The sequence below is a fragment of the Periplaneta americana genome, chromosome 16 (assembly GCF_040183065.1).
Source record: "Periplaneta americana isolate PAMFEO1 chromosome 16, P.americana_PAMFEO1_priV1, whole genome shotgun sequence".
NCBI lineage: Eukaryota > Metazoa > Arthropoda > Insecta > Blattodea > Blattidae > Periplaneta > Periplaneta americana.
The window spans coordinates 6,822,903-6,850,846 of NC_091132.1; the positions used below are offsets into that span (position 1 = coordinate 6,822,903).

At 37.0% G+C, this 27,944-nt stretch overlaps 1 protein-coding gene across 9 annotated transcripts in view; it reads left to right on the top strand.

Annotated features, from left to right (window-relative positions):
* LOC138716254 (uncharacterized) overlaps positions 1-27,944 on the top strand; it is a 619,716-nt gene that overhangs the window by 491,443 nt on the left and 100,329 nt on the right. For all 9 annotated transcript variants that reach the window (XM_069849112.1, XM_069849113.1, XM_069849120.1 and 6 more), the window contains one exon: positions 15,977-16,087. In XM_069849112.1, coding sequence (XP_069705213.1) covers positions 15,977-16,087 — 111 coding nt within the window. The remainder of the gene's footprint in view (positions 1-15,976; positions 16,088-27,944) is intronic.

A 27,944-nucleotide genomic window follows, 5' to 3' on the forward strand; every position in this document is an offset into this window, starting at 1 on the left:
GCTGGAGGGAAAAAGACCTTTGGGGAGATCGAGATGTAGATGGGAGGATAATATTAAAATGGATTTGAGGGAGCTGGGATATGATGACAGAGACTGGATTAATCTTGCTCAGGATAGGGACCAATGGCGGGCTTATGTGAGGGCGGCAATGAACCTCCGGGTTCCTTAAAAGCCAGTGAGTAAGTAAGTAACGTGAAGTTATAGAAGTCATGTTATAGGCCTCTGTCTCCAGAAATATTTCTTTCGGAGAAATTTGGTACAGAATTAAGCCTTCTCATCTTCTTCGAACGATATGCAGGACACAAAGAGGCAATTACGTCGTACGTTTGACGAGATTCCGACTGCACGACAGTGGACTCTAATCCGACAAGCCATGACTCATCTGAAGATGGAACGATACGACCCTTGTTCCCTTGTAATTTGACTGGCTCTTAGTTGCCTTATTTCCTTTGTGGAAGGTCGTAAAATGCGTGTTTAACGAAGCACTGAAACATGCGTGCTAAGAGAAACTCATAAAAAGAAAATATAGAGAAAGAAGTGTCGTTTGTACGGGTTTTATTGGAATTTACTTTAAGAAATAAAGTTAGAAGCAAGCTTATAAAAATACCAAAAACATAATGGAAGACCAAAAAAAAAAAAAATGTCAAAATATATGATACGACATATCTAGAATGTTATATGCCAATAAACAAGAATAGAAATTAAGACATTACTTGCGTTTGGTTAAAAATATACATAGATAAAAACGTTTTAAAACAAGTGAATACATGAACTTTCTTGGATGTCATATCTATAGCAACGGGACACAGATTTCGGGGAAATAAAAAAAAAAACAGTTGAATTTCGACACTTCTGTAGAACTGTTAAGGAGAACATTAAGAAACAAAACACGACGGAAACTTAGTAAAATTTTATGAAGCATTGCTGTTCCAGTATTATCATACTAGTAAGCAGTTCGTTTGGTATCAACGGAATGTTGGATATAAATCTATACATATAATTGACTATAAAGAAACGAACAAATTCATGATAAAAGATATGATAGCAATATTTCACTCACCTCAAGCAGAACTTCTTTGTCGACAACTTTGTCGTAAAATCTATGCTGTGTTTTAAAGAATGATTCTGTGCTTTGGGTAAATAGAGCAAATCTGGTTCAGTTGCAGAAATGCAATGAACTGGTTGTTGTCTCAAGATATTGTATTTTTCATAGTAATCATATTGTCATACTTTATTAATTTAATGAACTCAATTCAACCAATACAATTTCCCAATAAGGAAATTCAGGAGAAAAAAATAAAAGTCCCGACTTATAAATGCACTCACACAACTGCAATATCCAATCTCTTCCCTACGAGAAAAAGCTGCGAGTAAAGAAACCGGGGAACAATCATCACATATTTCCGATGACACCTTTTTGTGTGTTAATAGCAATGAGGAATATGATAAAAGTGAAAAGTTACATTTTTATTTTTGTTGACAAATATAATTTAAAGAGAAATATTTTTAACTCAAATTTAAATGTATAAAAATTGAAATTATGAGATGAAAGAATTTAGTTTTAAAGGAAAAATCAAGAAATCCTTAGAAGCAATGAATTTGCGATTAATTATCCATATATCCCTAGATGACACTCCCTAGAACTAGGGATAAAGCCACAGGGTTGGCGACATTGGCACCGTCTCTATGTCCCCATAGAAGAATGCATTTCTCCATGGCTGCTTTGTCGCTTCGTCGCACTTAACCTCAAAACTGTTCAGAGCACATTTAGTTGGTCCGCTATCTTCGAAAAAGGCTGATCGTGTGATTTTGTTAATTGTTGTAGTTACGTTGATGTATTTGTACCATCCACCAAAAATTCATATTTTCTTTTTCTAATAGTGTTTTTATTCAGGGTACAGCACGTAGGCATTTTACCATAAGTAACCTATGTAGCTTATAAAAACAATGAAGAAATGACTTAATCAGTAGGCCATGTTGAGAAATTAGCAGGCTTTGACAATTTTATTAGTGAAACAAGAGAAGGGACGTAATTTATAGTTACTAAGACACAGAAAATTTCTCCCCTCGCTCCAAGAAAAATAACCACACGAAACAATTTCTCTGCTGAGATTACTGTCTGTTATATTGCTACCAAATAGAGTTGGGTCGATTCGTGAACGAATCTATTTACTTGTTTGATGTAACCTGTCAACGGACATTTCCGAACCATGCCGAATGCTCCCGAGCGAGAGTGAAATCAAAATACTGCATTTGTTAAGTATGGAAAATAATGAACACAAACCTGAATTTGCATAGTTAAATAGAGATGTAATGCAAAAAATGTACTTCTTAATAAGGTTCAGTTGATAAGTTATAATTTAGAAACATTATCTTGGATAATTTTGTAGACTAATGGAGGTCATGCTGAATGGTTCCAGCCAATGAGAAAGAGACAATCCAATGTCTCGCCTCTTATGCCATCTATGCGAGAGATGTAGAACGTTTTTGTTCTACGCGTGGTTTGCAATGGAAAGTGTCCTGCGAGTCGTTCGTTGACGATTCAAAAGAATAGTTGGAATCGCAGACTGAGAAGAATCGTGAACGTATCGTTAGAATCGATTCGTAACGTATGATTGAATCGCTGGAATCGACTTCTGAAAAAGGATCGTGTTGCCCAACTCTACTGCCAAGCAAATCCTTCCCTGTGCTAGATGATACCATTATTACCCGGACACTAAAGGTCAATAAATTCGCCTCCAATACTCCGACGAGATGTTTCATACACTGTGGAGCGCGATTTGACTCGCGGACTCTTGAAAGTTGTTGATCGCTGGACCCAGGGGCATCTTCGCGATGCTCGGCAGAACCAGTTTTTAGCCGTTTTCAAGTCGTCTAGGAAAAAAGCTGTATGCCAGTGTGTCACTTGAAAGCTCCCCTACGAGGGAAATCGCTGTGTGTCTTGCTTTCGCAGACAATTCGGTGGACGAGCTCTGGTAGGACGTGTGACTTCTGCGAAAGGAAAACTCACACACCAGTTCGATTAATATAAGGACGTATCCGGTTACACTGCAACCTATTGTTTCAGTGTGCTCGCCCACAGTTTCACTACTATTTTTCCTGCTTTGTTCGCCAGAGATCTAGCATATCGCTCTGTAGAGGTAATATGCAGCCAGAATCGTCCTTCGGAAACGTATGTCCGATTGCAGGTTGCCTGGTAAGGCGGTAATAGCAGGTCGATACTTGTCAACATCCTAACATTTGGAAAGCAATTCAATTGTTGGTGTAAAACTAAAATTTTCCTGTTGTGTGAATTTATAAACAGTATAAAATAAAACGGCAGAAACGCCTGAAAAGAAGTGAACATTTAAATTGAAGGGTTCAGAGCCATAGTGGGCCAAGTGCCATTTATTAAAAACAGAGAAAGCAAGGGTTAAAGTTAAGTGAATATCATAGTTTCAGTGAAGATTGACATATCATTTAGTTTTAATGTGTATACTTTATATTACTTGCTATATGTTTCCATTGAATTATGGTAATAACTTCATTTTAACCCTTGTTTTCTACGGTTTTAGTAAATGGCGCTTGGCCCACTATGGTTCTGAATTTATTATTGATATATTAAATTTGTCCTACAGAATTTTTCTGTAATATTGACACTTAATATTTCAGGAGAAACATCGACGGAGGAGAATTCGATCTGGTGCTGTGGATTGAATTCGGCGTAGCTCAGTAGTCAGAGCGCTTGATACGTAGAACGAAGGACCCGGGTTCGATCCCCGGCGCCGGAGCGAATTTTTCTCCTAAAATATTAACCTTCAATTTAGGTTCATTTGTATCGATTAGAGACTCAAAATGAAAAGAAGAAATTAATGAAATCCTACAAAAGTCTGTTTGCTCAACCATAAAAACCCTTTTCAAACAATTCTGTTCGTCTTCCCAGAAATTTTCTTTCCCATACTTATCAAAAACCTTTCTTTTTTTCCACCCATCATGTTGCAGAATGTAATAAATGCTGCGCTTGTTACTGGTTTCATTTTTTTTTTTTAGATCCGTGTTATACATTTCTGTAGCTCTTGATCTTAAGTGTGCACAGAAAGCTGAAACATTTACGTGAACAAGCTAATAAACATAGTTAATATAAGTGCTAACATTAACATTGTGGATGGATAACATTTATTATCTCTGAAATGGATTCACTCGAAACAACTGTAGCAAACAACAGATATTATGCTCATAAATAAGACCAAACATACACATACAGGGAGTTTCAAAAGTGTGGATGTAAATTAAGGATGTAAATTAGACAGTAGGCCTAATACTAGCATGAAAATAAATATCACTCATGTCACTTGGTTTGGCTATTTAGACTAATCTATCTCACATTTATTTCGCATAGAGATGTTGAACATAAAATATATAAATTTCATAAACTAATTGATACAATAAACGTATATCCTTAAGTTAGAACTGAAACAAAAAAAAAATGAAACCGTTTTATATATTTACAAAGCAGTGACTTCCGGTTGGACTATATTTTATGGAGCGAGAGTATCAATTCTATAGTTTGAAAAATGATCTTGAAGTGAGAGAAATATATTTTAAGTTTGATAAATGTACCTGAAGTTCGAGAAAAATGTATGTAAATTTGAAAAATATGCTTGAATTTTGATAAATGCACCTGAAGCTTGAGAAATGTAGTACATACTTAGTTTCAGAAATAGTCCTAACGTTTGAAAAGTGTACGTAAGATTCCAGAAATATAGATCTACCCAACTCTTTAGGAATGTGCCACATTTGAGAATGTACCTATAGTTTTTTAAATGTTTTTTAAGAAGGGGCCGTTTCATTACCTTACATAAACTTCCAAAACAATCATAGAACTTTTGCAGAATATTTACAATCTACAGGGTGTTTCCGACGTGGTGTTACAAACTTTCAGGGATGATGGCGAAGGGTACATGTATCAATTTGAGATAATGAACCCTGGTCCGGAAATGACCGAGTCGAAAGTTACAAGCAAAAATAGTTGTGTGGAAATGAAATAATTTTATTCCTCTGTACACCTTATTTATGTGTATTTATCTGTACATCTTACACATACTGTATTCATCTGACGTTGTTTACGTTGTCTACTTACAGTATTCCATTCAGTGCGCTGTCTGAGGGGTGGGGACAGGAAACTACACTAAAGCAATGCAGATAGCGTAATGTGTAACGGACATGGTCGGTCCTGATATGCACGTCTGTAGACAGCAGTGTATGGGTACAAGTTGCAGTGTCCAGTCGATCAGTCCTAGTGAAATGGAGGAGTACACGAGAGCGGAATATGCAGACCTGATTTTCGAATACGGATGAGCCAATGGGAACAGTAGACAAGCTCACAGATTGTATCGGGTAAAGTACCCACTTAGGAGACATCCGGCCCATAACATTTTTCCACGACTGTTCCAAAGGTTAAGGGAAAGAGGGCACGTGGTACCAAATTACAATTCCATTTCCACACAACTATTATTGCTTATAACTTTCGACTCGGTCATTTCCGCACCAGGGTTCCTTATCTCAAATTGATACATGTGCCCTTCGCCATCATCCCTGAAAGTTTGTAACACCACCTCGGAAACATCCTGTATATGCGGGACGCTTCATGAACGAAGCGAGCAGAGCGTAAAAATAATAATAATAATAATAATAATAATAATAATAATAATAATAATAATAATAATAATAATATGATCTGTGGATCATGTGGCAGGATAGATGAGTGTTCGTTGTTTATGATCTGTCCTGTATTGTCTCAAGCGTAATTCTGCGTTGTGCTGACCACATAAACTATGAGTCTTGCTATCTTGCAGTGTCTGTTATTTGTTTCTTTATTCTTAAACAAGAGTAAAGATTGACCGGGCCAACCGTTGAAGTTGTCTGACACTTTTTATATTGCTTACTAGCCGTACCCGTGCGCTCCGCTGCACCCGTTAGAAATAAATATAAAGTAATTACATAATTAAAATAGGACATTTGATCCAGGGAACATTCGTGTTTGATAGAAGGATAAATCGTTTATTATGTTACTTAATTTAAATTGTATTTAAATAATTAAAATGCGATCATTTTGATCCAGTCATTAAATTTTTTTTTAGGAAATACAGGAAACGAATGCATATCAAGTTTTCTGTGCATAAGAATCTATTATAATCTTACCTGTCCTCGATTCACTCAGAAGTTACTGTAATAACATTATAGCATTATGTCCATCTAGAGAAACTACACTTTCCAATGGTGAATTAATAATTAATTATACAAATCGGTTAATTTAGCTTCCGATATTACTTCATACAAACACAGAAACATTCTCTATAGGCTACCGTATGTTTCATAGCTTTCGATTGTTGTTGTCCAAGGCCCCTTATAGACGAAGTCATTTGTTTTTTATTTCATTACACCGCCTTTTTTTCAGTAGATTATTTTAGGACGCTTTATCATCATCTATGGTTATTTAGCGTCTGAATGAGATGGTGATAATGCCGGTGAAATGAGTCCGGGGTCCAGCACCGAAAGTTACCCAGCATTTGCTCAAATTGGGTTGAGGGAAAACCCCGAAAAAAACCTCAACCAGGTAACTTGCCCCAACCGGGAATCGAACCCGGGCCACCTGGTTTCGCGGCCAGACGCGCTGACCGTTACTCCACAGGTGTGGACCTACACCGCCTTAGATGGCGTTGTTATTGTAATTTTGAAACTCATTTATCTCATTAAATATCAGTCCTATCAAAATTTTGCATGGAATAAAACTTATCGGAAATTATTTTTAAAGAAACTTTTGTTATGTAATATTTTTCATAATAATTAATAATAAGGGAGATATTTCGATTTATTTAATTCAAGCCCCCTTTTAAATAAAATATTTTGAATGCCATATAGCCTAAAATCTAAGTTACAACGAACTTAGTTTATATTCCAATTTTCATATAAATCGGTTCAGCCATTATCGCGTGAAAAGGTAACAAACATACAGACAGACAGACAGACATACAAACAAAAATGTCAAAAAAGCGATTTTCGGTTTCAGGGTGGTTAATTATATATGTTAGGACGAATTATTTTTGGAAAATCGAAAATTACCAGAAAAATTTCGGCTACAGATTTATTATTAGTATAGATACACTAAATTCGTGCCAATTTTATGTCGGTGTTGACTTTGAAACCGGCTGTGATGTCATTTGATGAATTTGTAGTATTCAGAAAAATATTAGTGACAGTAAAGTTCCAAAATTTGAAGTGATGATTTTCCCACCCTCGCGTTGGCCTACAGAACATTTGTAAGGGAGGCGGGAGAGCAGTTCGCAGTTTGTGAGGAATCTGAGGAGCATCTGGTCCACATGTGAGGAGGCCGGGCCGCAGCTATGCGAGGTCATCGTACAAACTAGATCCGATGCGGGTTCCACCGGCATACCTCGCGCTCTCAGCTTCGTCACACGACTCGGCAGCCCAAAATTCACTGAGGATCAAGGTGCCGCGCTTCTGTCACACGAATATTATTGGTGCAGTTCTTCATCAGGAATTTAGTATTCCACTTGTACACCTGTTGGTTGGTTTATACAGGGACATCATTTTATTTTTACTTCAATTTTTATTGTACCTGAGTTTTTGAATGTACTTCACTCCCACCCCTTCTACTAATGAAGTTCAAACGTCCTCCACACAGATCCAAAACCGCATATACAGTCATAGTAGCCTTACGGTCATAGTAAACAGTACGTTCCAAAAATATTTTCGCGTTTTCCAGTGACGAAAGAGCTTTCAATATTGCATCATTTTCCATTTGCCTACGTCGTATCCCGGTTTCCCCCACCTGATTCTATTCGCTTCTCTGTAAATGCTAGTGGCTGGGCTGTCCTAGATCTATTCTGAGAACATTAATTTCTGTTAGGAATTGGACGTCTACGTGATATTATACCCATACAATTGTTTAAAATAACTTAAATTAAGTAATTAACTGTCACGTGATTTCCTCCCATTTTACGACGCTGCGACGTAACCACTTGGACGGACAGTAGATAGCATGTCTGAGTAATTTTATCTTTTCGGATCGGGCAGAAGTGAAGATTGAATTTACAGTACGTAAGGTCTCTTTTATAGAGTAGGTACAGAATTATTTCAACGTGACTTACTGATACGAAGTACGAACCTGGTAATTGGAATTACGTACAATAGTCTATAGTGCGATAATATTCACATTAGAACTGAAGCCTGTATCGAAATGAACGGCCAACATTTTCAAAAATGTGTTTAAATATCCATATTATTATTATTTTTCAATTTAACTTCATTCTCTATATTGTACGCCAATGTGTTGTAGACAGTATAATATACACTGCATAATGAATACGTCCACATGGACAGCTCAGTTCGTGAGTAAAAACACTTATTGTTAATACTGTACCGGTACTGTATTTTGATTAAACAAAAATCTAGTGAAAATTATCAAACTCAAAATCGCGATATTTCCTAGTTTACGTAAATGGATGAACTACTTTTCTTCCCTCCTATACCTAGTAAAGTGATTTGTTTGTATATTACGCCAGTATCATCGAACTCCAGTCGTGGAAGGAGGTAGCAAACTGTGTTTCCGGTTCTTAATCGTTGATCCAAAGGTATAGCCAGGTTAATATTAGAAATGTTAGTAAAAATAAAATCATGTCCCTGTATTACTCAGCAAGGACAATTTTTCTCGCCCAATATTCCGCCATAAAAAATACGGTATGCGCCAAAACAAACACTACTGAAATCATCGCTCATCTGCTGTCCACGTTTCCCTAGCAACGAAGTATTTATTTATAGTAGCCTATATAATGGTTTGACAAATTGTGACTTCGGTGTTCTGTTGATTTCTGCAATTGTCGCTCACAACAGAGCAGAAAGTGTTTATTGTCGAGCATTATTTCCAGTCATACGGAGTGCTGTAATTACAAACATACTCTGAAAATCAAGATACGTAATTATAACATGTAAGGCGACATGAGACTGATTGCCAGAGACCGGAAGTTTAGGCATTATGAATCATTAAATAGGCAGGCAAAAAGGCATCATAAATAGCTAAAATAGGCAGGCAAAAAGGCATTATAAATAGCTAAAATACGCAATAAAAGGCAATTACAAAAACCTTGCACTAGACCCACAACCTTGCACTTTCCACAAAGGGATTTCGGCAGCAAGAAAAGCTTTACGTAAGTCGTTTGGTTGTACTGATATGTTGCGATATGAAATATTTAGCTATACTACCGACGCTGTTATTCCCGGCGTGACTCCTCCTCTTTGCTTACGTCTTAGGAAGTGAAGACTCTATAAAGTCTAAGTAGGTAGTATCGTTCGCAATTTTTGTTCTTTCGTTGCCGAGTTACCATACGAGGAATCTATTTGCCACACCTTTAAACATTATCATGTCGTAGCTCCTATGACAATAAATCAAACGCACTATAATTCAGCAAATAATTGAGCGGCAAATAACGTCCTCGTATGCTTTCTGCGAACGCCAACGAAAGAGCCAAAATGGCGGGCGATTATATTAAGTATTTATCGAGCCTTAAGAAATGAATAACGTCTTCATCAGCGAATCACAAGACGCACACGTTTAAATGTAGCCGACCTGCAACGCGATTGGCTGCCGGAAATTAGAGCGACGGGACTTATAGCTACAACAACGTCGGGGGAAAAAAAAAAAAAAAAACCGTTAAAAATAACGTTAGACCCGCACTCATTGTTGCCTTGTCAAATAAACACAAGCGATGATTAAAACGCTTACTGTTGTACATTTTTGCACGGCAGCATTCATTGTTGCAAAGAGAATATGAACTGACTGAAAGACAATAATATACGTTCGGTGAAGTCACTTTCATTGTAGCGGTTATAGAAATAAATTAAAACATACCTGTAGGCAATTTTTAATAATAAATTAATAAATAATAGATAAATAATCAAATATAGGCAAAAAACATTTATTTTGTAAATTAGGCATATATATTAAAGAAGGCAGAAAAAGGCAACATAAAACAGTGACGTTTCAATCACAAAGGTATAATTCGTACAGATTTACTTTCAAAATGAAGATAGATTTAACACATTTAAAAAGGCATTCTGCCAAAGTTCCGGTCTCTGCTGATCCCGTACGACGGAACTTCTCGACGACAGCTGACATTGTTGTGTTATTTGGTGCCGCAATGTTAAATCGCTCTGGTAATGCTCTTTAACATGGCACAAGCTGGCCCATTCTGACGCCCCACTACGTATGATCGGAAATAATGCTGGACAATAAAACACCTTCTCTGTTGTGAGAACTATAATTGCAATACTAACCCCAACACTGAATATGCAAACTATCATATACAGGGTTAGTTAAAAGTCCCGCACCACCTAAATAACTTTTGAAGTATGTGGTTCAGTGACATGAAACTTGGTATGTGAGGATAACCATATGCTAAGAACTCAATAATGGTATTACCGAGTTTTTTCTACTTCCGGTTTAACCGGAAGTAACTCCAACTGTCTTATTTTAAATGGAACACCCAATATATATTTTTATTTTTGATTAGTGCTCATGAAGAGCTTTTCAAAAAGTACCCACACTTGATACTTCTGCACAAATTCAGTGTCTCTAAATAAAAATGGAAGTGGTGCAAGATATTCCTATAGTCTGGTTAAATCATTCCTTACATGGTTTCTATGATCGAGTGACACATTGTAAAGCAGCTGAGGGCTACCAATTTGAACACATAATTTAGAAGGTGAGCTAGCTTTGTTTTGTTTTTGTTAAGGACGAAGTATTTTATTATTTTAATATTCGATACACTTTTCTGTTTTCTTGACTTAGCAACACTGAATTTGTACAGAAGTATCGAGTATGGGTACTTTTTGAGAAGCTCTTAATGAGCACTATTCAAAAATAAAAAAATATATTGGGTGTTCCATTTAAAATAAAAGAGTTGGAGTTACTTCCGGTTAAACCGGAAGTATAAAAAAACTCGGTAATACCATTATTGAGTTCTTAGTATATGGTTATCCTCACATACAAAGTTTCATGTCACTGAACCTTATGCTTCAAAAGTTATTTAGGTGGTGCGGGACTTTTAACTAATCCTGTATAATATAAATAAATATTTGGTTGCTAGGGACACATGGACAGCAGATGAGCGATAATTTCAGTATTGTTTGTTTTGTCGCAAACTGTACTTCGCTCCCAAATCAACCTCCGCCTTCCACTGTATGATACCACATAACAGGACATTTTCTTTGTCCGAAAAAACCCCTGGCCATTATCCTACATTAATGGTACTCCTAATTCCCCCCCCCCACACTATTTTTTACCACACTACTTACATAAGATTTAATAAAACATACATAAGTATTCTGCACATGGGCAGGTCTTTCACTGCAAACCCAGCATTCTCCAATCTTTTCTATTTTCTGCCTTCCTCTTGGTCCCCGCATATGATCCATATATCTTAATGTCGTCTATCATCTGATATCTTCTTCTGCCCCGAACTCTTCTCCCGTTCACCATTCCTTCCAGTGCATCCTTCAGTATGCAGTTTCTTCTCAGCCAGTGGCCCAACCAATTCCTTTTTCTCTTCCTGATCAGTTTCAGCATCAAGTGTTTGCAGTTTTTCTTGGGAAAGGTAAATGCGTAGCTTCCTGTTGCTTTCTGCAGTCCAGTGTTGCCAACTTGATTCTTAAAAATCCGCTGTGAAGCCATGCAGAAACCGCTAAATTGCTATATTGTCAATGTAAAATTATATTATTTTGCCGCTGTGAGTGCTAAAAATACCCGCTAAATCCCTATATCATCAATACAAATTTCATAAATTTTACCCGCGAAACTAACGCCGAAAAACGCTAGATCTAGCGAGAAAACCGCTGAATTGGCAACACTAATCCGCACACCACTCTCTCTTTCGCATCTTAAAAGATCCCAGGGGGCCCCAGCGTGGAGGTGAGGAGAGTGGATTTGACTAATTAGGCCCTCCGGACTTCACTGAAATTCATCGCAAGGGTTAAATATCAGTTCTATCAGGGTTTTTGACCCGGTAAGAGACCAGGAAATCCCAATTACCCTTTGCCTCCCCCCCCCCCAAATTTTATTATCAAGTGGAATTGTGACTCTTCCCTGCGCACTCAACCTTTCATCTCGCATAACTTCTTTGTTTTGTGTCGTTAATTATGACATCGGATATTAATGGATTAGGACGCTCTCTTTCTGATGTCATTGTCACTTAAATTGGTCGTAACTGTTCCCCGTTATACATCGTGACACATAATCTACAATTAAGGTGCAAGACAAATGTGCCCACGCCAAGCTAGTAGGGGGCGCAGTCCTCATGAGTGGCTTTCCTTACATTCCTGCAGTTATCTCTGTTCTCACTTTGTAGCTGTCTGAGTGGCCTCAAGTCGTTCTGGAAGAACTTGTGGCGACTATAAAAATCCACTGTTGAACCTGCACGGCTCGTACCCTGTTCTGTGATGTAATGCGAGATACAGGAGGGACTAAAACACGCCTGTGCTTATGCAGATGGTTTGAGATTTTGCGTCTTGCTCCTGACCCCCCGTATAGAAACAGTTTACTCATAAGATTCGTATATAGAATCTGTCGAATGGACCTATTTCTGCAAAGAAATTAAGTTCACACCAATAACACTGGTCAACAATGATTTTATTAAATGCACAATTTCTGCTGTTTCTTATGTAGTGTCATCTGCTGATCCCAAAACTGAAGTTAGAATTTTTCTACCACCCACCATTTTTTTTGAAATTTTAGAAAAAATGATTTATTTTTATTGTTATAATATGCAGTCCTTAACAAGCTAATTGAAAGAAAATATTTCAAATATTTCATTTTATTGCTTTAATAATTGACCTATAACTTTAGATCACTGTTGCCTGTGAAGTCAGAATTCATAAAAATAAATTTTATTCCTCATAAGACTGGAGAGAGTTAGTATTAATTCTCAGTTGAGTTGAAACTAACAATCATGAAACAAGTGTCATAACCCATGTTTTCTTTATTCTAATTTTAAGTGTGATAAAAGTATAATAATAATAATAATAATAATAATAATAATAATAATAATAATGTTTTATTTTCTCTGGCAGAGTTAAGGCCATAAGGCCTTCTCTTCCACTCAACCAGCCTTAATCAATACAATACATATTTAAATCATAAATATTTACACTACACTTAAAAATGTTCTCCAGCAATATTCTTCAGTTATAACGACTAGTAGACTACATATTTATTTAAATTTAGATAAACCTATAAGGTAAAGTAGTAACTTAATTTATGAGCTAATTTAATTCAATCAATTATAATTGATTTGAGATTTGAGATAGCTAGTAAATGATGAAAATTAATTTAATATAAGCATACTAGAACTATGTTACAGGGAGAAAAAAAAATATATATAGATGTAAAATATATTTCTATAATGAGAATATTAATGTAATTGCCATTAGAGGTTTTGTAAATCTATTTAGAGAAATTAATGATAATAATAAGAATGGACAGATGTTAGTTTCATTATAAGTAACACATATTAATCAGCAATTCATCTGTTAAGTAAGAATTTATGTAATTTATGTACAGTATCATATAAATTGAAACATACCTCAAAATACTTTGTAAATCATAAAGGATTTTTGTTACGTTTGTGCTTAATTAACTTAGAAAGGACAGGTGAATTTTACTACACTAGTTAAAAGAGCTTACGAGTGTTATTTTGATTGCAAAATAGATGAGGATAGGAACTGGGCCTCTGAAATCTATTGTACTCCATGTAATTCTATTAGCCTATTATTATTATTATTATTATTATTATTATTATTATTATTATTATTAGTATTATTATTATTATTATTATTACTGTTATATTGATGATTATACTTTTGTTACATTATCGAGTATAGAATTTATTGTATTACCATTTATTTTAACATATAAGTATTTATATGAATATGAGCGGAACTGGGTACGTTTTGGACCGAGATTCTACACGTATGCGATCTTCAAAGCCTGTTACATCATCTTGCTTGACTTGCATGAACTGGAAACTGATGCCTGACAATGCTGTTCGCTGTAATGAATGTGGACTGGAATTAGCATATCTTTTCCGTTTATGCAGTATATCTTGCTGTGCGATAGCTATTGTCCGTCATTAGAAGCGTTACCAAGGAAACCTTTCCTGAGAATCGCTGTCAGGTCAGTCGCCGTGGATGGACACCATGGCAACCGATCCGACGAGCTGAGCGCACATTGTCGTGACAAGTTACTGACGCGGTGCCAAATTAATTACCAGACACGCAGGTTTCGCCTATACCGGGTTTGACCCTGTGCAAGGCGTAAAATAAATGCCAGAATTTGATTATCACCACATTAAGAATTTGTCCATGTTTCAGGTAACGGCTTCGGATGAGATAATAAACTCAGAAAAAATTAAAGGATTTGATTCATGCTTGTTTTTGTTTTATTTATTCACTCAGTCTTTTATTTATTTATTTATTTATTTATTTATTTATTTATTTATTTATTTATTTATTATTCATTCATTCAGTACTTATTTATCTATCTATTTGTTTATTCATTCATCATTCATTCCTTCATATATTTATTTATTCATTTATGTCTTCATTCATTTATTTGCTAGTATCGGATAGTCCTTTGCCAATTTTTTTCTAAAATTTAGATATTACCTATCATCCATCCATACAGCCCTTAGCCATTTGGCTTGTATGTGCGCAAGTAATGCTAAATTTTGACAAGAGATGGCAGAGTAATGCAACGTGCATAGTGACTCTAATGAAGACTCTTTCATAGTCACTATAATAATATGTATAACAGATTTCAAATATAGCTTCATACCAACACATAAGACATCATCGTATTCATCATCATACATCATCTCGCTCTCGCGCTTGTGGAATACCCTACCCAGTGACATCAGAGACTGTCGGAATTTAGTAGCGTTCAAAAGCAAGCTTATTAAGCATTTTTTTACTGCGTAGAGTAGGTTTAATTTGTACTTAATAAAAAAAAGTGCTTCTCTCTTCTCAACTTTTAGAATAAACTATCTAGCTTTTATTAATCAGTTAATCTTTTAGTACTTTGATTTTTATTGTATCTGTAAATTTAATATTAATTGTAATTGTATTCTTAATATTGTAGTTGTAATCCCCTGGTAGAGGGGAAGAGAAGGCCTGATAGCCGTATCTCTACCAGGTTAAATAAATAAAATAAAAAATCATTGATATTATTTGAACACGTCTCCGCATAAATTTTGTCAACAGATGGCACAGTGATACAGTAATAGTTTTATAGATTCTAAGTGAAACTTGATATTATTTGAACACGGTTTGCATTTGTCTCCGCATATTTTAGGTTCTAACTTGTCATATGATCTCCTACACTTCTTTTAAAAGTAAAGGGTCAAATTCGACCTTGTAGTTATGAAGAAACAATCATTGAAGGAAAAAAAAATGTCTCCGCATAAATTTTGTCAACAGATGGCAGAGGGATACAGTAATAGTTTTGTAGATTCCAAATATCACTTGATATTATTTGAATACGGTTTGCATTTATGTCTCCGCATAAATTTTGTCAACAGATGGCAGAAGCATACAGTTATAGTTTTATAGATTCTAAGTATGAACCACAGTCTAGTATATACAGTCACGAAGCTTGAATTGTGAGGGTACTAGGAACAATAGACTGTGCCGGTACTATTTCGCATTGTCTGTGATGAGGCGATAGTAGCGATCCTAGTGGTTAGCAACTATCTATGGATGCATATTCCTTTCGTATTGAGCTTCGTGACTGTATATACTAGACTGTGGTATAACTTGCTAATTTTTGAACGCTTTTTGCAATTATATATCAATATAGGGCCTAAGTCTGATGTTGCTCCCGAACCCTTCAGTATGCAATGGTTGCACAGAGCTCTCTCATGTGTTGCAGGTCCAGAGGCTGGCGCAGTATGAGCAGTACTTCCAGTCCATCCTCTGCGAGAGCCGCCACGACCACGCGGACCACGATGACATCTCCAAAGCCAAGGCGAGAGCCAAGCAGGTACGTGAACGTTTCTAGCTCCATCATGTATTTTATAGTGTCTGAGTATCTATGCATCTCCAAGATACCACAGATATATATATCCGGACATGAGCTTTTAGGCTGTTCCTGTGATTGCATTCCCAACAGCGCAGCTAACCCTTCATTGCCCTAACGATGCGCCCTGTAGGCAGTTCCAGAACGTTGCACATATTAAGTTCCAGCACGCGGTGATTGCCAGAGAGTTTCTTAGCAGTATTGAGATTGAAAAATGGAGAAGTGTATAGCTTTACGTAGAACTACGTGTGGGGGGAAGCAAGGGGAATACAAGAAGAACGAGGACAATACAAAGAAAGCTAGAAGAAATAGAGTAAAGCAAGGAGAGCTAGGGGAACTCAAGAAGAAATAGTGGAACACAAGGAGAACAAGGGAAATACAAGGAGTGCTGGAGAACACAAGAAAAAGTAGGGTAATGCAAGGAGAACAAGCTGAGTACAAGGAGAGCTAGGGGAACTCGAGAAGAAATAGTGGAACACAAGGAGAACAAGGGAAATACAAGGAGTGCTGGAGAACACAAGAAAAAGTAGGGTAATGCAAGGAGAACAAGCTGAATACAAGGAGAGCTAGAGGGAACTCGAGAAGAAATAGTGGAACACAAGGAGAACAAGGGAAATACAAGGAGTGCTAGGAGAACACAAGGATAACTAGGAACAAGGAGAACAAGGAGAAGGCAAAAACAAAAAGAAGAAGGTAATATAAGTAGAACAAGGCGAATATAAGGGCGAAAATGGTTGCATTTTATTTTATGGTCATTCCCAAGTTACCTCCCATTCATTGTGAAGAGAAAGAGTTCTACGTCAAAATATTGTGACAGCTGGGATACGATCTCACGACCGGCAGAAGGAGGGCAAAGTCGGCCGTAGTTCGGCGCGGAAGTTGCGCGCGCATCTGCTTCCTGGGGCATGTGGTGTGGCGTAGAGAGGAGAGGAGAGACGGCCACCGCAGCAGAGAGTGGAAATAATGCGCCTGTGACTGAGGGGAGAAATCCAGAGAATTCGAGAGTGCCGTCTTCTGGACATCTGTGGAAATTTCTAGCATCGTACTCTCTGGAAACTATGGTTTGGTTATAAAAGAAGGGAGGCAAGTGAGCAGCAGCAGTTGTTGTTGTAGTCGTTGGACAGCAAGCCAGCCAGTCTTGTGTAGCAGTGAAGCCAGCTTCGAGACCGGAGTTCGACTTGAGTTGTGTCCGTAACTGAGGGAGCCGGAAGTCCTGAGTTTGAGTGCAGTGGACCGCAGTTGGGGGACCTGAGTTCGAAGTTCAGTGGACTGTCTCTGAAGGTCTGGGGTTCGAGATACTGTGAACTCGAGTGACTGAGCTAGAAGAACTAGCCAAGGCAAAGGAACTGTGAACTGACAGTTGTGTTTTGTAAATAGTGCTTTGTGAACAGTAGTTAAGATTAACAGTTCATTGTTGTTCTGAATAATCCAGGTAAATTGTCATTGTCGTCTGTGGAGTGCAATAACGAATACTGTGTTACTGTGTGGAGTGGAAATCCCATTGTTGACGGAAGAATTTAAATTATTGGAAGTGACTATTGTTGAAACAATAAAATTTCATTATTGTTTTGTAATAAAAGTTACAATATTAACATATCACTATCAACCTGCGTTTTGTTGATATGAAGTGAGAAAAAAATAAAGTAATATTAATTTGTTATTTTACATCACTTTATCAATTGCGCGATTGTCTGGCTTCAGAGGAATAAATTGACATCTATGCGAGTCCGAGATTTGTTCATGGATTAACTGACATTCGCCTTACTTTTGGAGAACCTCAGTGAAAAGTCCAAGTAAGTAAATAAACCAAGATAGAATCTTGAGCACAGCCCTGGAAGACAACTGTCGCTACCCCTATACCAGGCCTGCACAAACAGCGCTCAACGAGCGTGCGCGCTCCTTCGGAGCGGGAGAGCGGTTTTTACCGCTCGCCGAAACGGAGAGGAAGATACGTCAGAATGACATAGACTTGCTATAGGTAGAGGAGAGGGAAACGACCACTCAGTTATCTAGTGGAGTGCAGTGTGTAGGCCTATTCTCAGTACCTGTTTCACGTTGCTTACCTATTGCTACAGTACAGTATGGAGGAATCTAAAAGACGGAACATAACGATTTACAGCTCAAACTTACTGATCTTCAATGTGACCTAAGGACTAAAGATCGTTTGAATAATACTACTAGCCTGGTTGAGTTTTACAAGACTAAACATTAGCAATAATATCCACGACTACACAGGCTGGCTGTGAAAATGATTGCTATGTTTGGCTCAACATTTATATTTGTGAGCAACTGTTTTCTATAATCAACTTTAATTAGGGCAGACATCGAACATCTGTAACTGATGTTTCATTACGATCAGTAGGCTACTGTTCCTTTCAGCTGCCAACAGCATAAAACCTCGTTTTGATGTACTGATAAATAAAAATATAGCAAAATGATATTTTATATTTAAGTAGCTATAGAATTTCTATTATTTCTGTAAAATAAATATTCCTTTATTAATTAATAATAGTCCAAGATAGTTTTGCAAACACTGAACGGGAATTCATTTCATAAGCACTCGTAATAGTACTTCCTTTTGTGTTTATTTTGTACGAAATCCACCCCTTCTTCCAGTTCACCCTTATACAGAGCGCAGCTACTATCTGCATTCCGCTCATGAGCTGTGAGCCGGCTCGGAGAGCGCAAACCTTGTGCAGGCCTGCCCTATACCAGGCCGATACTGGTGGAGAAGATAGAGTAAATAGCGTTGCTGAATTTAACTTGTACAGTTGAAGGAAACAAGAGAACACATCTGAACATGTCCATCGTGAGTATCACGAGAACTCCGCGGATCGAACCCAGTACGCGGTCAAATAAGCCCGTGATTGAGCATTGAGTTACCGAGACGTGTAGCATAATTTATAGTTTTTTGTCGGACTGTTAAGAAAACATATAATAAAACAACTCAGTACTAAAAATGCAGTTTCACAAATAACAATCACCCCAATTTTACGATATGGCAGGTACAGCTGGACAAAAACGAAAGAAAAACATTTCAGGAATCCAGTCCGGAGCAGTGAATTTCTACGAAGAGTCGAGGGGTGTACAAAGAGCGGCAGGTTCAGAATTTGTGACATCAGGAAATGTCGCATCTTTTTAATGGAAATTCCCGGTAAAGCTGCTGTCGGAAGACTGATGATTTTTTCTGTTTTTATACCCTTTTGATCGTTCGTAATGGGGATGACTCACTCAGTTCACAAATGTGGATTTACGCTATAAAATGCTTCGTTCTTGGGATGATTGTGCCGTGGAATTCTTACAATGTGGAGCGTGCAATCGTAAAAACACGATTCCGTCGCTGGTTCTAAGATTTCTTTCAGTCGACCAAACGCAGGACATTGTCTTCATATTGCTTGGAATGTACTTTGCGATACATACTGCGTGTGTGGCTATGTCCGGAAACTCAGAAATATCTGTTTTGGCGTTGATCTTCCTTTCATTTACACAGATGACATTTTCTCTGTTTTCTAGTTACCATGGTTACAGTTGGATTCCAGATTAGCTAATTCAGACACATTTTTACAGCTAGGAAGATATGATACTGTCTTATAAGTGCAGTCAATTTTTTTTAGCAAAATTTTAGCTGGAGTGTGTTCTGGCAAGAAACTAATTTAAACTTCAAAGTAAGGACCATTAGATTGTATCACAGTCTACTATATACAGTCGCGAAGCTTGAGGTGATTTTTTGCAAATCTCATGATAAAGCGCTCCAAGCGGTTAGCAACTAGAAACAATAGACTGTCCACGGTCGACTTTGGACTGTGTCGTATTTCCATCGAGTGCTAGCTCGTTGCGTATTTCACATTGATGCTTGTGAAATGTTCGTTATTGGTTGTAATGAAAATGTTAATGGCTAAAATACAATAATTGGAATAATAATATTTTACTAGAGACGTAGAAAAATTAAGTTTGTTTTAATGAAATTTATTGATCACGTTTTATTTTCAATTCTGGTGGGATTATTATTGCTTAGGCCTACTTTTTTTTTCAAAGGAAATGTTTTTAATTATAGCTGTTAATTTTGTTGTTATTTTTATTTGTTACTTTACTAGAGACGTAGAAAAAGTCTGTTAGAATAAAATTTATTGATCACGTTTTATTTCCAATTCTGGTGTGATTATTATTGCTTAACCTCATCCCACTTTGTTAACTACGTAAGCCTACACTACAAGTACCGGTACACGTAAGTTACTCCATTAATTCATATTTCCATTATTATTGTTGTAAAGGGAAATGAAAATTAATATTTATTGGTTTCATAGTTAATTATCGCTATAATCTTGAATGAGTGAAGCGATTATAGTAAATTTCAGTTCGTTTTGCACAAACAAAAATAATATTAACCTATTTCTTGCAAATATCTTTGAGTTTATGGTGGAATTTAATATACTTCATTAAAATAATAAATTAACTTTATGCATTTAATATTTCAATAAGGGAAGGAAGGTGTTAATTTTTCCAAAAGAACACAACGAAAGTGTAACATATTTTGTCGTCTACTAGGAGAGAGATCTGCGATGATTAGGCGATAGTAGCGATCCTAGTGGTGGGCAACTACCCATGTTTGCATTTTTACTATATATTGAGCTTCGCGACTGTATATAGTAGACTGTGATTGTATAGTCTTGAACCACCTTTCATCGAGCTTTTTATCCCGCGATGTTACAGTTTTCGATGCGAAGAATTCGGTGATTCACATTTCAGCGGCTTCCCAAGTTTTGGACATTTCCACACAGGAAGAGATGGTAATCTGAAGATCCAGGTTTTATGCCGGGTGTGTTAACAGTTCGATTCCTCCCAATTCCTGGATTTTTTTCGTGGTTTTTCGTGCGGTGTGAGGTCTCAGCATTGTCCTATTGCAAGAGAATGGAATAGTGATGTTTCATCTCTGTAAAATGTCACATATTAGTAGACGGTTACTAAAAATGCATATGATATAGCTACATTTGCTCTATGTAATGAAATAGTTAATCTTTGTTATCTTAGTTGTTTTACGTGTTTATGTTTTTTTCGCGATCATGTGGTAGAAGTTTATTTTACAAAATGCCTATGCGGGTAATATGGTATTGAAATAATACATTTTATTATCGGTACTTTTACATATACAGGAATACTCCTGTTATGAGTTTTTCGATTACCGGGAAGAAATATTGACTGTGTTGACATTAAACCACTGTATTTGGTTTGGGTTTCATTATGTTCCTCCACTTTGTTGTTTTTTTTTTTTTCAAGTGCTTGTCTGTGCGGATGACGTGAATATGTTAGGAGAAAATCCACAAACTATTAGTGAAAACACGGGAATGTTACTTGAAGCAAGTAAGGAGATAGATTTGGAAGTAAATCCCGAAAAGACAAAGTAGGCTATATGATTATGTCTCATGATCAGAACATTGTACGAAATGGAAATATGAAAATTGGAAATTTATCTTTTGAAAAGGTGGAAAAGTTCAAATACCTTGGAGCAACAGTAACAAATATATATATACAAATATAAATGACACTCGGGAGGAAATTAAACGCAGAATAAATTTGGGAAATGCCTGTTGTTATATTTGATTTCGTCATGACAATATCTTTGAAAAATATTGGAGTGCAAGAGGTCAAATGACTTTATTGTCAAACGCTTGGCATTAGAAAACAACAACAACATATTTGATTTCGTGTCCAACCGTTCTACTCATTGACTCACCACTAATAGCACTATTGGTTCAGAAACTTTAGTTTCACTTAAAGTCGATTGAGAATTTTCGTCGTTAAAAGCAACGGAAGTTCACCACTGTGGAGTAACGGTTAGCATGCCAGACCGTAAAACGAGCGGGTCCGGGTTCAAATTCTCGTTGGAGTAAGTTACCTGGTTGAGGTTTTCCCTCAACCCATTAACAGCAAATGCTGGGTAACTTTCCAGCGCCGGTATTATCACCTTCATCTCACTCAGACGCTAGATAACCATAGCAGTTGATGAAGCGTCGTAAAATAAACCAATGAAATTTTCTTGTTGTTGAGCTTGCTGGTGACACTAGATACAGGGGCGTTCCTATCTGCATGTGGCGGTAATTGTCAGTGCTGATATGTGCAGTGCACCCACGGACGTGTAACGCCCCCGTCACTTTGTACCCCTTTTCGCCGGAAAAGGCAGATCGATGCATGTATCCCTCAATCCCCACGAGAGTATATGGCTCAACGTCATAGTCATAAAGCGATCTTGTCCATTCGGCTTTTTGAGTCGTAGGAAAACCGCAAGTACAGTTGCTTGTTTGTGTGGTATGTACTTCTGGATAGAGATGGCCGATATTTCACAAACCGATATTTTGTCACAGGTATTTTTTTGTCACAGATAAACCTGTGACTGATGACGCGAAATATCTGTGACAAAATATCACTATCGAAATCTGCTCCGTATTCAGTACTCTGTGACTGATATTTTCTCCTCTACGTCGTTGGTTTGCGCGTGCGCATGATACAATAACAGCAATCTGGCGGTATCTCCATCTTATAAATGATGTAGTTATTACACAATTTAAATAATAACACCAGTGGTTACCAGTACTTAATCTTGTGTAAAATCCTGTCTGAACAACTATTTTGTTTTGTAATTATTTTCCAATGTTTTTCCGAATACTTATGTTTCATTAATTTTTATTCTATATGACTATAATGTTAATGCACGATTTGGTTAAACGAGCGTTGAGGGACTTCCGCCGATTTTGGACCGACCCACTTAGGTTAATTTCAATTAAGAAACACGCCAAACGAATTATCTTTGCACCAAAAACGGATGCTCCCTGGACCAAATTATCGTATTTTATAATTATTTGAATGCAACAGAAGTCAGAAGTCGGCGGAAGTCCCTCAACGCTCGTTTCACCCACGACTTAAAATAATTTATCCATTATATTATATACAATAAAAAAGATCAATTTTTAAAACGATTAGGATAATCACATTATAACCTCAATTTCTCCACACCCAACTACATTTAAAAATGATCAACTGGTTCAATGTCTATAATATAACCTCTTGGTAGATGAGGTTAACTTTTGACATGTTACTGTTCAGTTAGGTAAGTATTTATTTGTTAATGGTACATGTACATAATTTCTTTGTTGGATTTTCCCGTATAAATCACTGATGAGTGGTGTATATAGAGAAATCGTATTCACATTTCACTGCTCTTCATTATTTCCTGTTAATTTTTATCGGTGTGACAAAATATCGGTGTAATTCATGCATATTGTGCTTACGTATCGATATAAAATATCGGGGTGACAAAATCACCGATAAAAGTCACAGATATTTAATTGTCACAGTCACAGTTGTCACAGATACTTGAAAATATCGTTTAAGCTCAACTCTACTTCTGGATATAATGTCCCGGAATTATGATGTTATACAAGAATGTGATCTCTGCGTAGTGGGATGAAGAATTGCCTTGTAACTTCTTCCGTTGTTGGCAACGCTGCAGCAGCACAGGGACGATCGGATGTCGCATCTTTCCCACCGTAGCGTTGTAAGATCGCATTGCAGTATTTGAGATGCGTAGTCAGCAATGTTATGAGACGATCAAGTGTTTTCTTTATCTTATGCTGGCCAGTACTCATATAAAGAGTCAGGTATAGTCATCATCATCATCACTTTCGAGGTTACATACTTCGACCAGCCACCGGCGTGGCTCAGTCGGTTAAGGCGCTTGCCTGCCGATATAAAGTTGCGCTCGGACGCGGGTTCGATCCCCGTTTGGGCTGATTACCTGGTTGCGTATTTTCCGAGGTTTTCTCTAGCCGTAAGATAAATGCCAGGTAATCTATGGCGAATCCTCGGCCTCATCTCGCCAAATACCATCTCGTTATCACCAATCTGATTGACGCTAAATAACCTCGTAATTGATACAGCGTCGTTAAATAACCAACTAAAAAAATACTTCGACCTCTTTCGTCCTCATTGACAAGTACCAGTTTTTGGTCCTGTACTCATGAGGCTTGGATTTTGAATTGAACGGGTTACATCTTGTCTATGCGGATGACGTGACTATGTTAGGAGAAAATCCACAAACGATTAGGGAAAACACGGGAGTTTTACTTGCAAGAAGTAAAGAGATAGGTTTGAAAGTAAATCCCGAAAAGAAAACAAAGTATATGATTATGTCTCGTGACCAGAATATTGTACGAAATGGAAATACAAAAATTGGAAATTTATTCTTCGAAGAGGTGGAAAAATTCAAATATATCTTAGAGCAACAGTAACAAATATAAATTATACTCGGGAGGAAATTAAACACAGAATAAATATGGGAAATGCCTGTTATTATTCGGTTGAGAAGCTTTTATTATCCAGTCTGCTGTCAAAAAATCTGAAAGTTAGAATTTATAAAACAGTTATATTACCGGTTGTTCTTTACGGTTGTGAAACTTGGACTCTCACTTTGAGAGAGAAACATAGGTTAAGGGTGCTTGAGAATAAGGTGCTTAGGAAAATATTTTAGGGCTAAGAGGGATGAAGTTACAGGAGAATGGAGAAAGTTACACAACACAGAACTGCATGCATTGTATTCTTCATCTGACATAATTAGGAATATTAAATCCAGACGTTTGAGATGGGCAGGGCATGTAGCACGTATGGGCGAATCCAGAAATGCATATAGAGTGTTAGTTGGAAGGCCGGAGGGAATAAGACTTTGGGTAGGTCAAGACGTAGATGGTAGGATAATATTAAAATGTATTTGAGGGAGGTGGGATATGATGATAGAGACTGGATTAATCTTGCTTAGGATAGAGACCGATGGCGGGCTTATGTGAGGGCGGCAATGAACCTCCGTGTTCCTTAAAAGCCATAAATAAATAAGGCATGAGGCAAAGCCACTGCATGAGATAACACAGAAGAAAACAAGATAATGAACACATTCTATTCATGTGGGAATTAAATATATTTTTAATTAGTTGTGTAAGAACGTTATATCATCTATAGTGCTATATTATTATTATTATTATTATTATTATTATTATTATTAGGCATATGATCGCTGAAATTCGTTTATTCAAAAAGGACTTACATAAACACAGGGTGTATCGAAAAACTGGTGTGGATTCCTCATATGTATAGAAGAAAAAAAAGTATATCAATATGGATCCAGAAATGCTTGCTTTCTGAGTAAGGCTTGCAAGTATTATCGAGACATTTGTCATACCGTGGGATCGACAGAGAGATGCAGACGGCTGTCACACACTGGTTCCGATCCCAGGCGGCAGACTTCTACGATACAGGGATACAAACGTTGATCTCAAGAGAGGTTCAGTTACCCTGTGACGTCACCTTACTACCCCAACTCCTGTCCTTTCTTTGTCGTTCTAATGCCAGAAATCGTTCATTTCTTTTCTAATCCCACCGAAATCTTTTGGTTATTCACCTTTCCCACCAAAACAATCCTTAGTGAACAGTTACTTGGATACCTGTGGAACTCTCTTACTCATAAAATGAAACTATCCAAAGAGCGGAACCCTTTGAAGTTCACTTCATACTTTCTCACACGCTCTTTAGGTTTGGTATGTTTTTCAGGCAGTTTGACATGGTTATGCACTATTAAGCTCACATATTGGGTAGGACACATTTCTAGTAATTTCGTGACCTCATTGAAAGCTATTTATTTATTTTTTTTCTCTTTCTGTCATTTTTTCTGCTTTCATTCACCCTCCATTGACTCCTGACTGCACTGTGATTAAAATTATTTCGGAATGACAGTAACAAACAGCGTTGTCAAATCGTGCAGTAAATGTAGCTATGCGATTTTATCATAGCTGTTATTACGAAAAGGCGTAATGTCGCTATCACCATTCTAGAGTGTAATCGATAGGAAAAACTTCATCTTGGGATTTGTTAAATTTTATAATGACTTAGTCTATTTCCTCACCAACAACTGAAGAAGACATACGGGCCGAATAATGTAACATGATCAACATTAAGATGATGTTAGCCCTTCTTCATTCAAGCAATAGGTCCAATGACCTAATATTGTAAAATTAAAAAATCTGACAATATTCTCGTTTAAGTTGGTTACATGTAACCGGGTTTTGGTTTAGTTATTCATTTGGGGTCCTGTCGCTTCTTGTTATACTGGTGAGAGACTACAGTCGCTAATCGTGATTAGCATTATCGCGATTAGCTCCGATCGCGATTACCGAAAATGTGGTGACACACTAGGTCCCGTCTGGTCAACAGCTGAATTACCATGACTCTATGTTCATACGTATATGTTTGTTTCCCTCCTGGACAACACCTAAAGTTCATACTTTCTTTTGATGTTTGTTCATAGTTTTTTTTTTCCTTTTTTTTTTGTTGTTTCTTGCAGCTTGACATGGGAATTTATTTGTTAAAATAATCATATGCTTTACAATGTAAACTGTTGCAATTTATATAATTTCTATTTATATTATTTTGAAAAGAGATTTTATAACCTATAAAATTTATATCATCATGCCAAAAATTTATATTATTTTGTAATAAAACATATCTTTAAAATCAACCTTAACCTCAACGATAGCGTCGTAATGGAGACTGGAATTGAAAATCTGAAAAAGAAACCAGTTCCAGTTTGTAATCAATTATTTATTGAAATGAAACATCTTTCAGCAGCCTTCTATTGCTCTCTATATATATGAAATATGAATAGTTCGTCTGTCATTTGTTAATATATTTCTTTTTACTTTTCTCACATTTGCATTAAATTTCTCCACTACGTCTAATAGTAGCCAAATTCATTTTCTAGCCATTCACTTTCGTTTCTATTTCATATAATACAATGGAAGGGGTAACAAAATTTCACAGCAGAAGCTATCACGACTTCCTAAATAATATAAATCAAGGTGATTCGAAACCAAAGATTACTAAAATGTTACTTTCGTCCACTGGGCCGTGCCTCAGCGCGATTATCTTGTTCTGGGAACAGGAATTAGCTCCTGATCGCGATCGGGACGGTGACACACTACAAACCCGATCGCGATTAGGTCGATAATCGCGATTAGTCACTGTAGTATGTCACCAGTATTACACTCATCACTGATCTTAAAAAAAACGCCTTTTATACAGCTCGTAATCTACTCTTATTCTTTGAACTCAGTACACAATTTTCAGTTCTATATAGACCAGTTCTCACTGCCATTGTTCTATAAAATTTAGTTTGTGTAACCATTCTTGTTTTGCCATTCGAAGTTCTTTTAATAGTGCCACGCATGTGGTTAAAATCTTTCTAATTTATTACTTATGTACAGTCTGCGGACCTTTGGAAAAAGAACTAAGGAAGAGACTAGTGAAGTGCTTTGTATGGAGTGTGGCATTGTATGGGGCAGAAACATTACGACGAAGTGAAGAGAAACGAATAGAAGGATTTGAAATGTGTATATGGAGAAGAATGGAACGTGTGAAGTGGACAGACAGAATAAGAAATGAAGCTGTGTTGGAAAGAGTGGGTGAAGAAATAATGATGCTGAAACTGATCAGGAAGAGGAAAAGGAATTGGTTGGGTCCTGGCTGAGAAGAAAGTGTCTACTGAAGGATGCACTGGAAAGAATGGTGAACGAGAGAAGAGTTCGGGGAAGAAGAAGATATCAGATGATAGACGACATGAAGATATATGGATTATATGAGGAAACAAAGAGGAAGGCAGAAAATAGGAAATATTGGAGAAAGCTGGATTTGCAGTGAAAGACCTGCTCTTAGGCAGAACAATGAATGAATGAATGAACAGTCTTAGAAGATAGCGCCGGAAGTCGCTAGGATTCAGAGAGTGTTA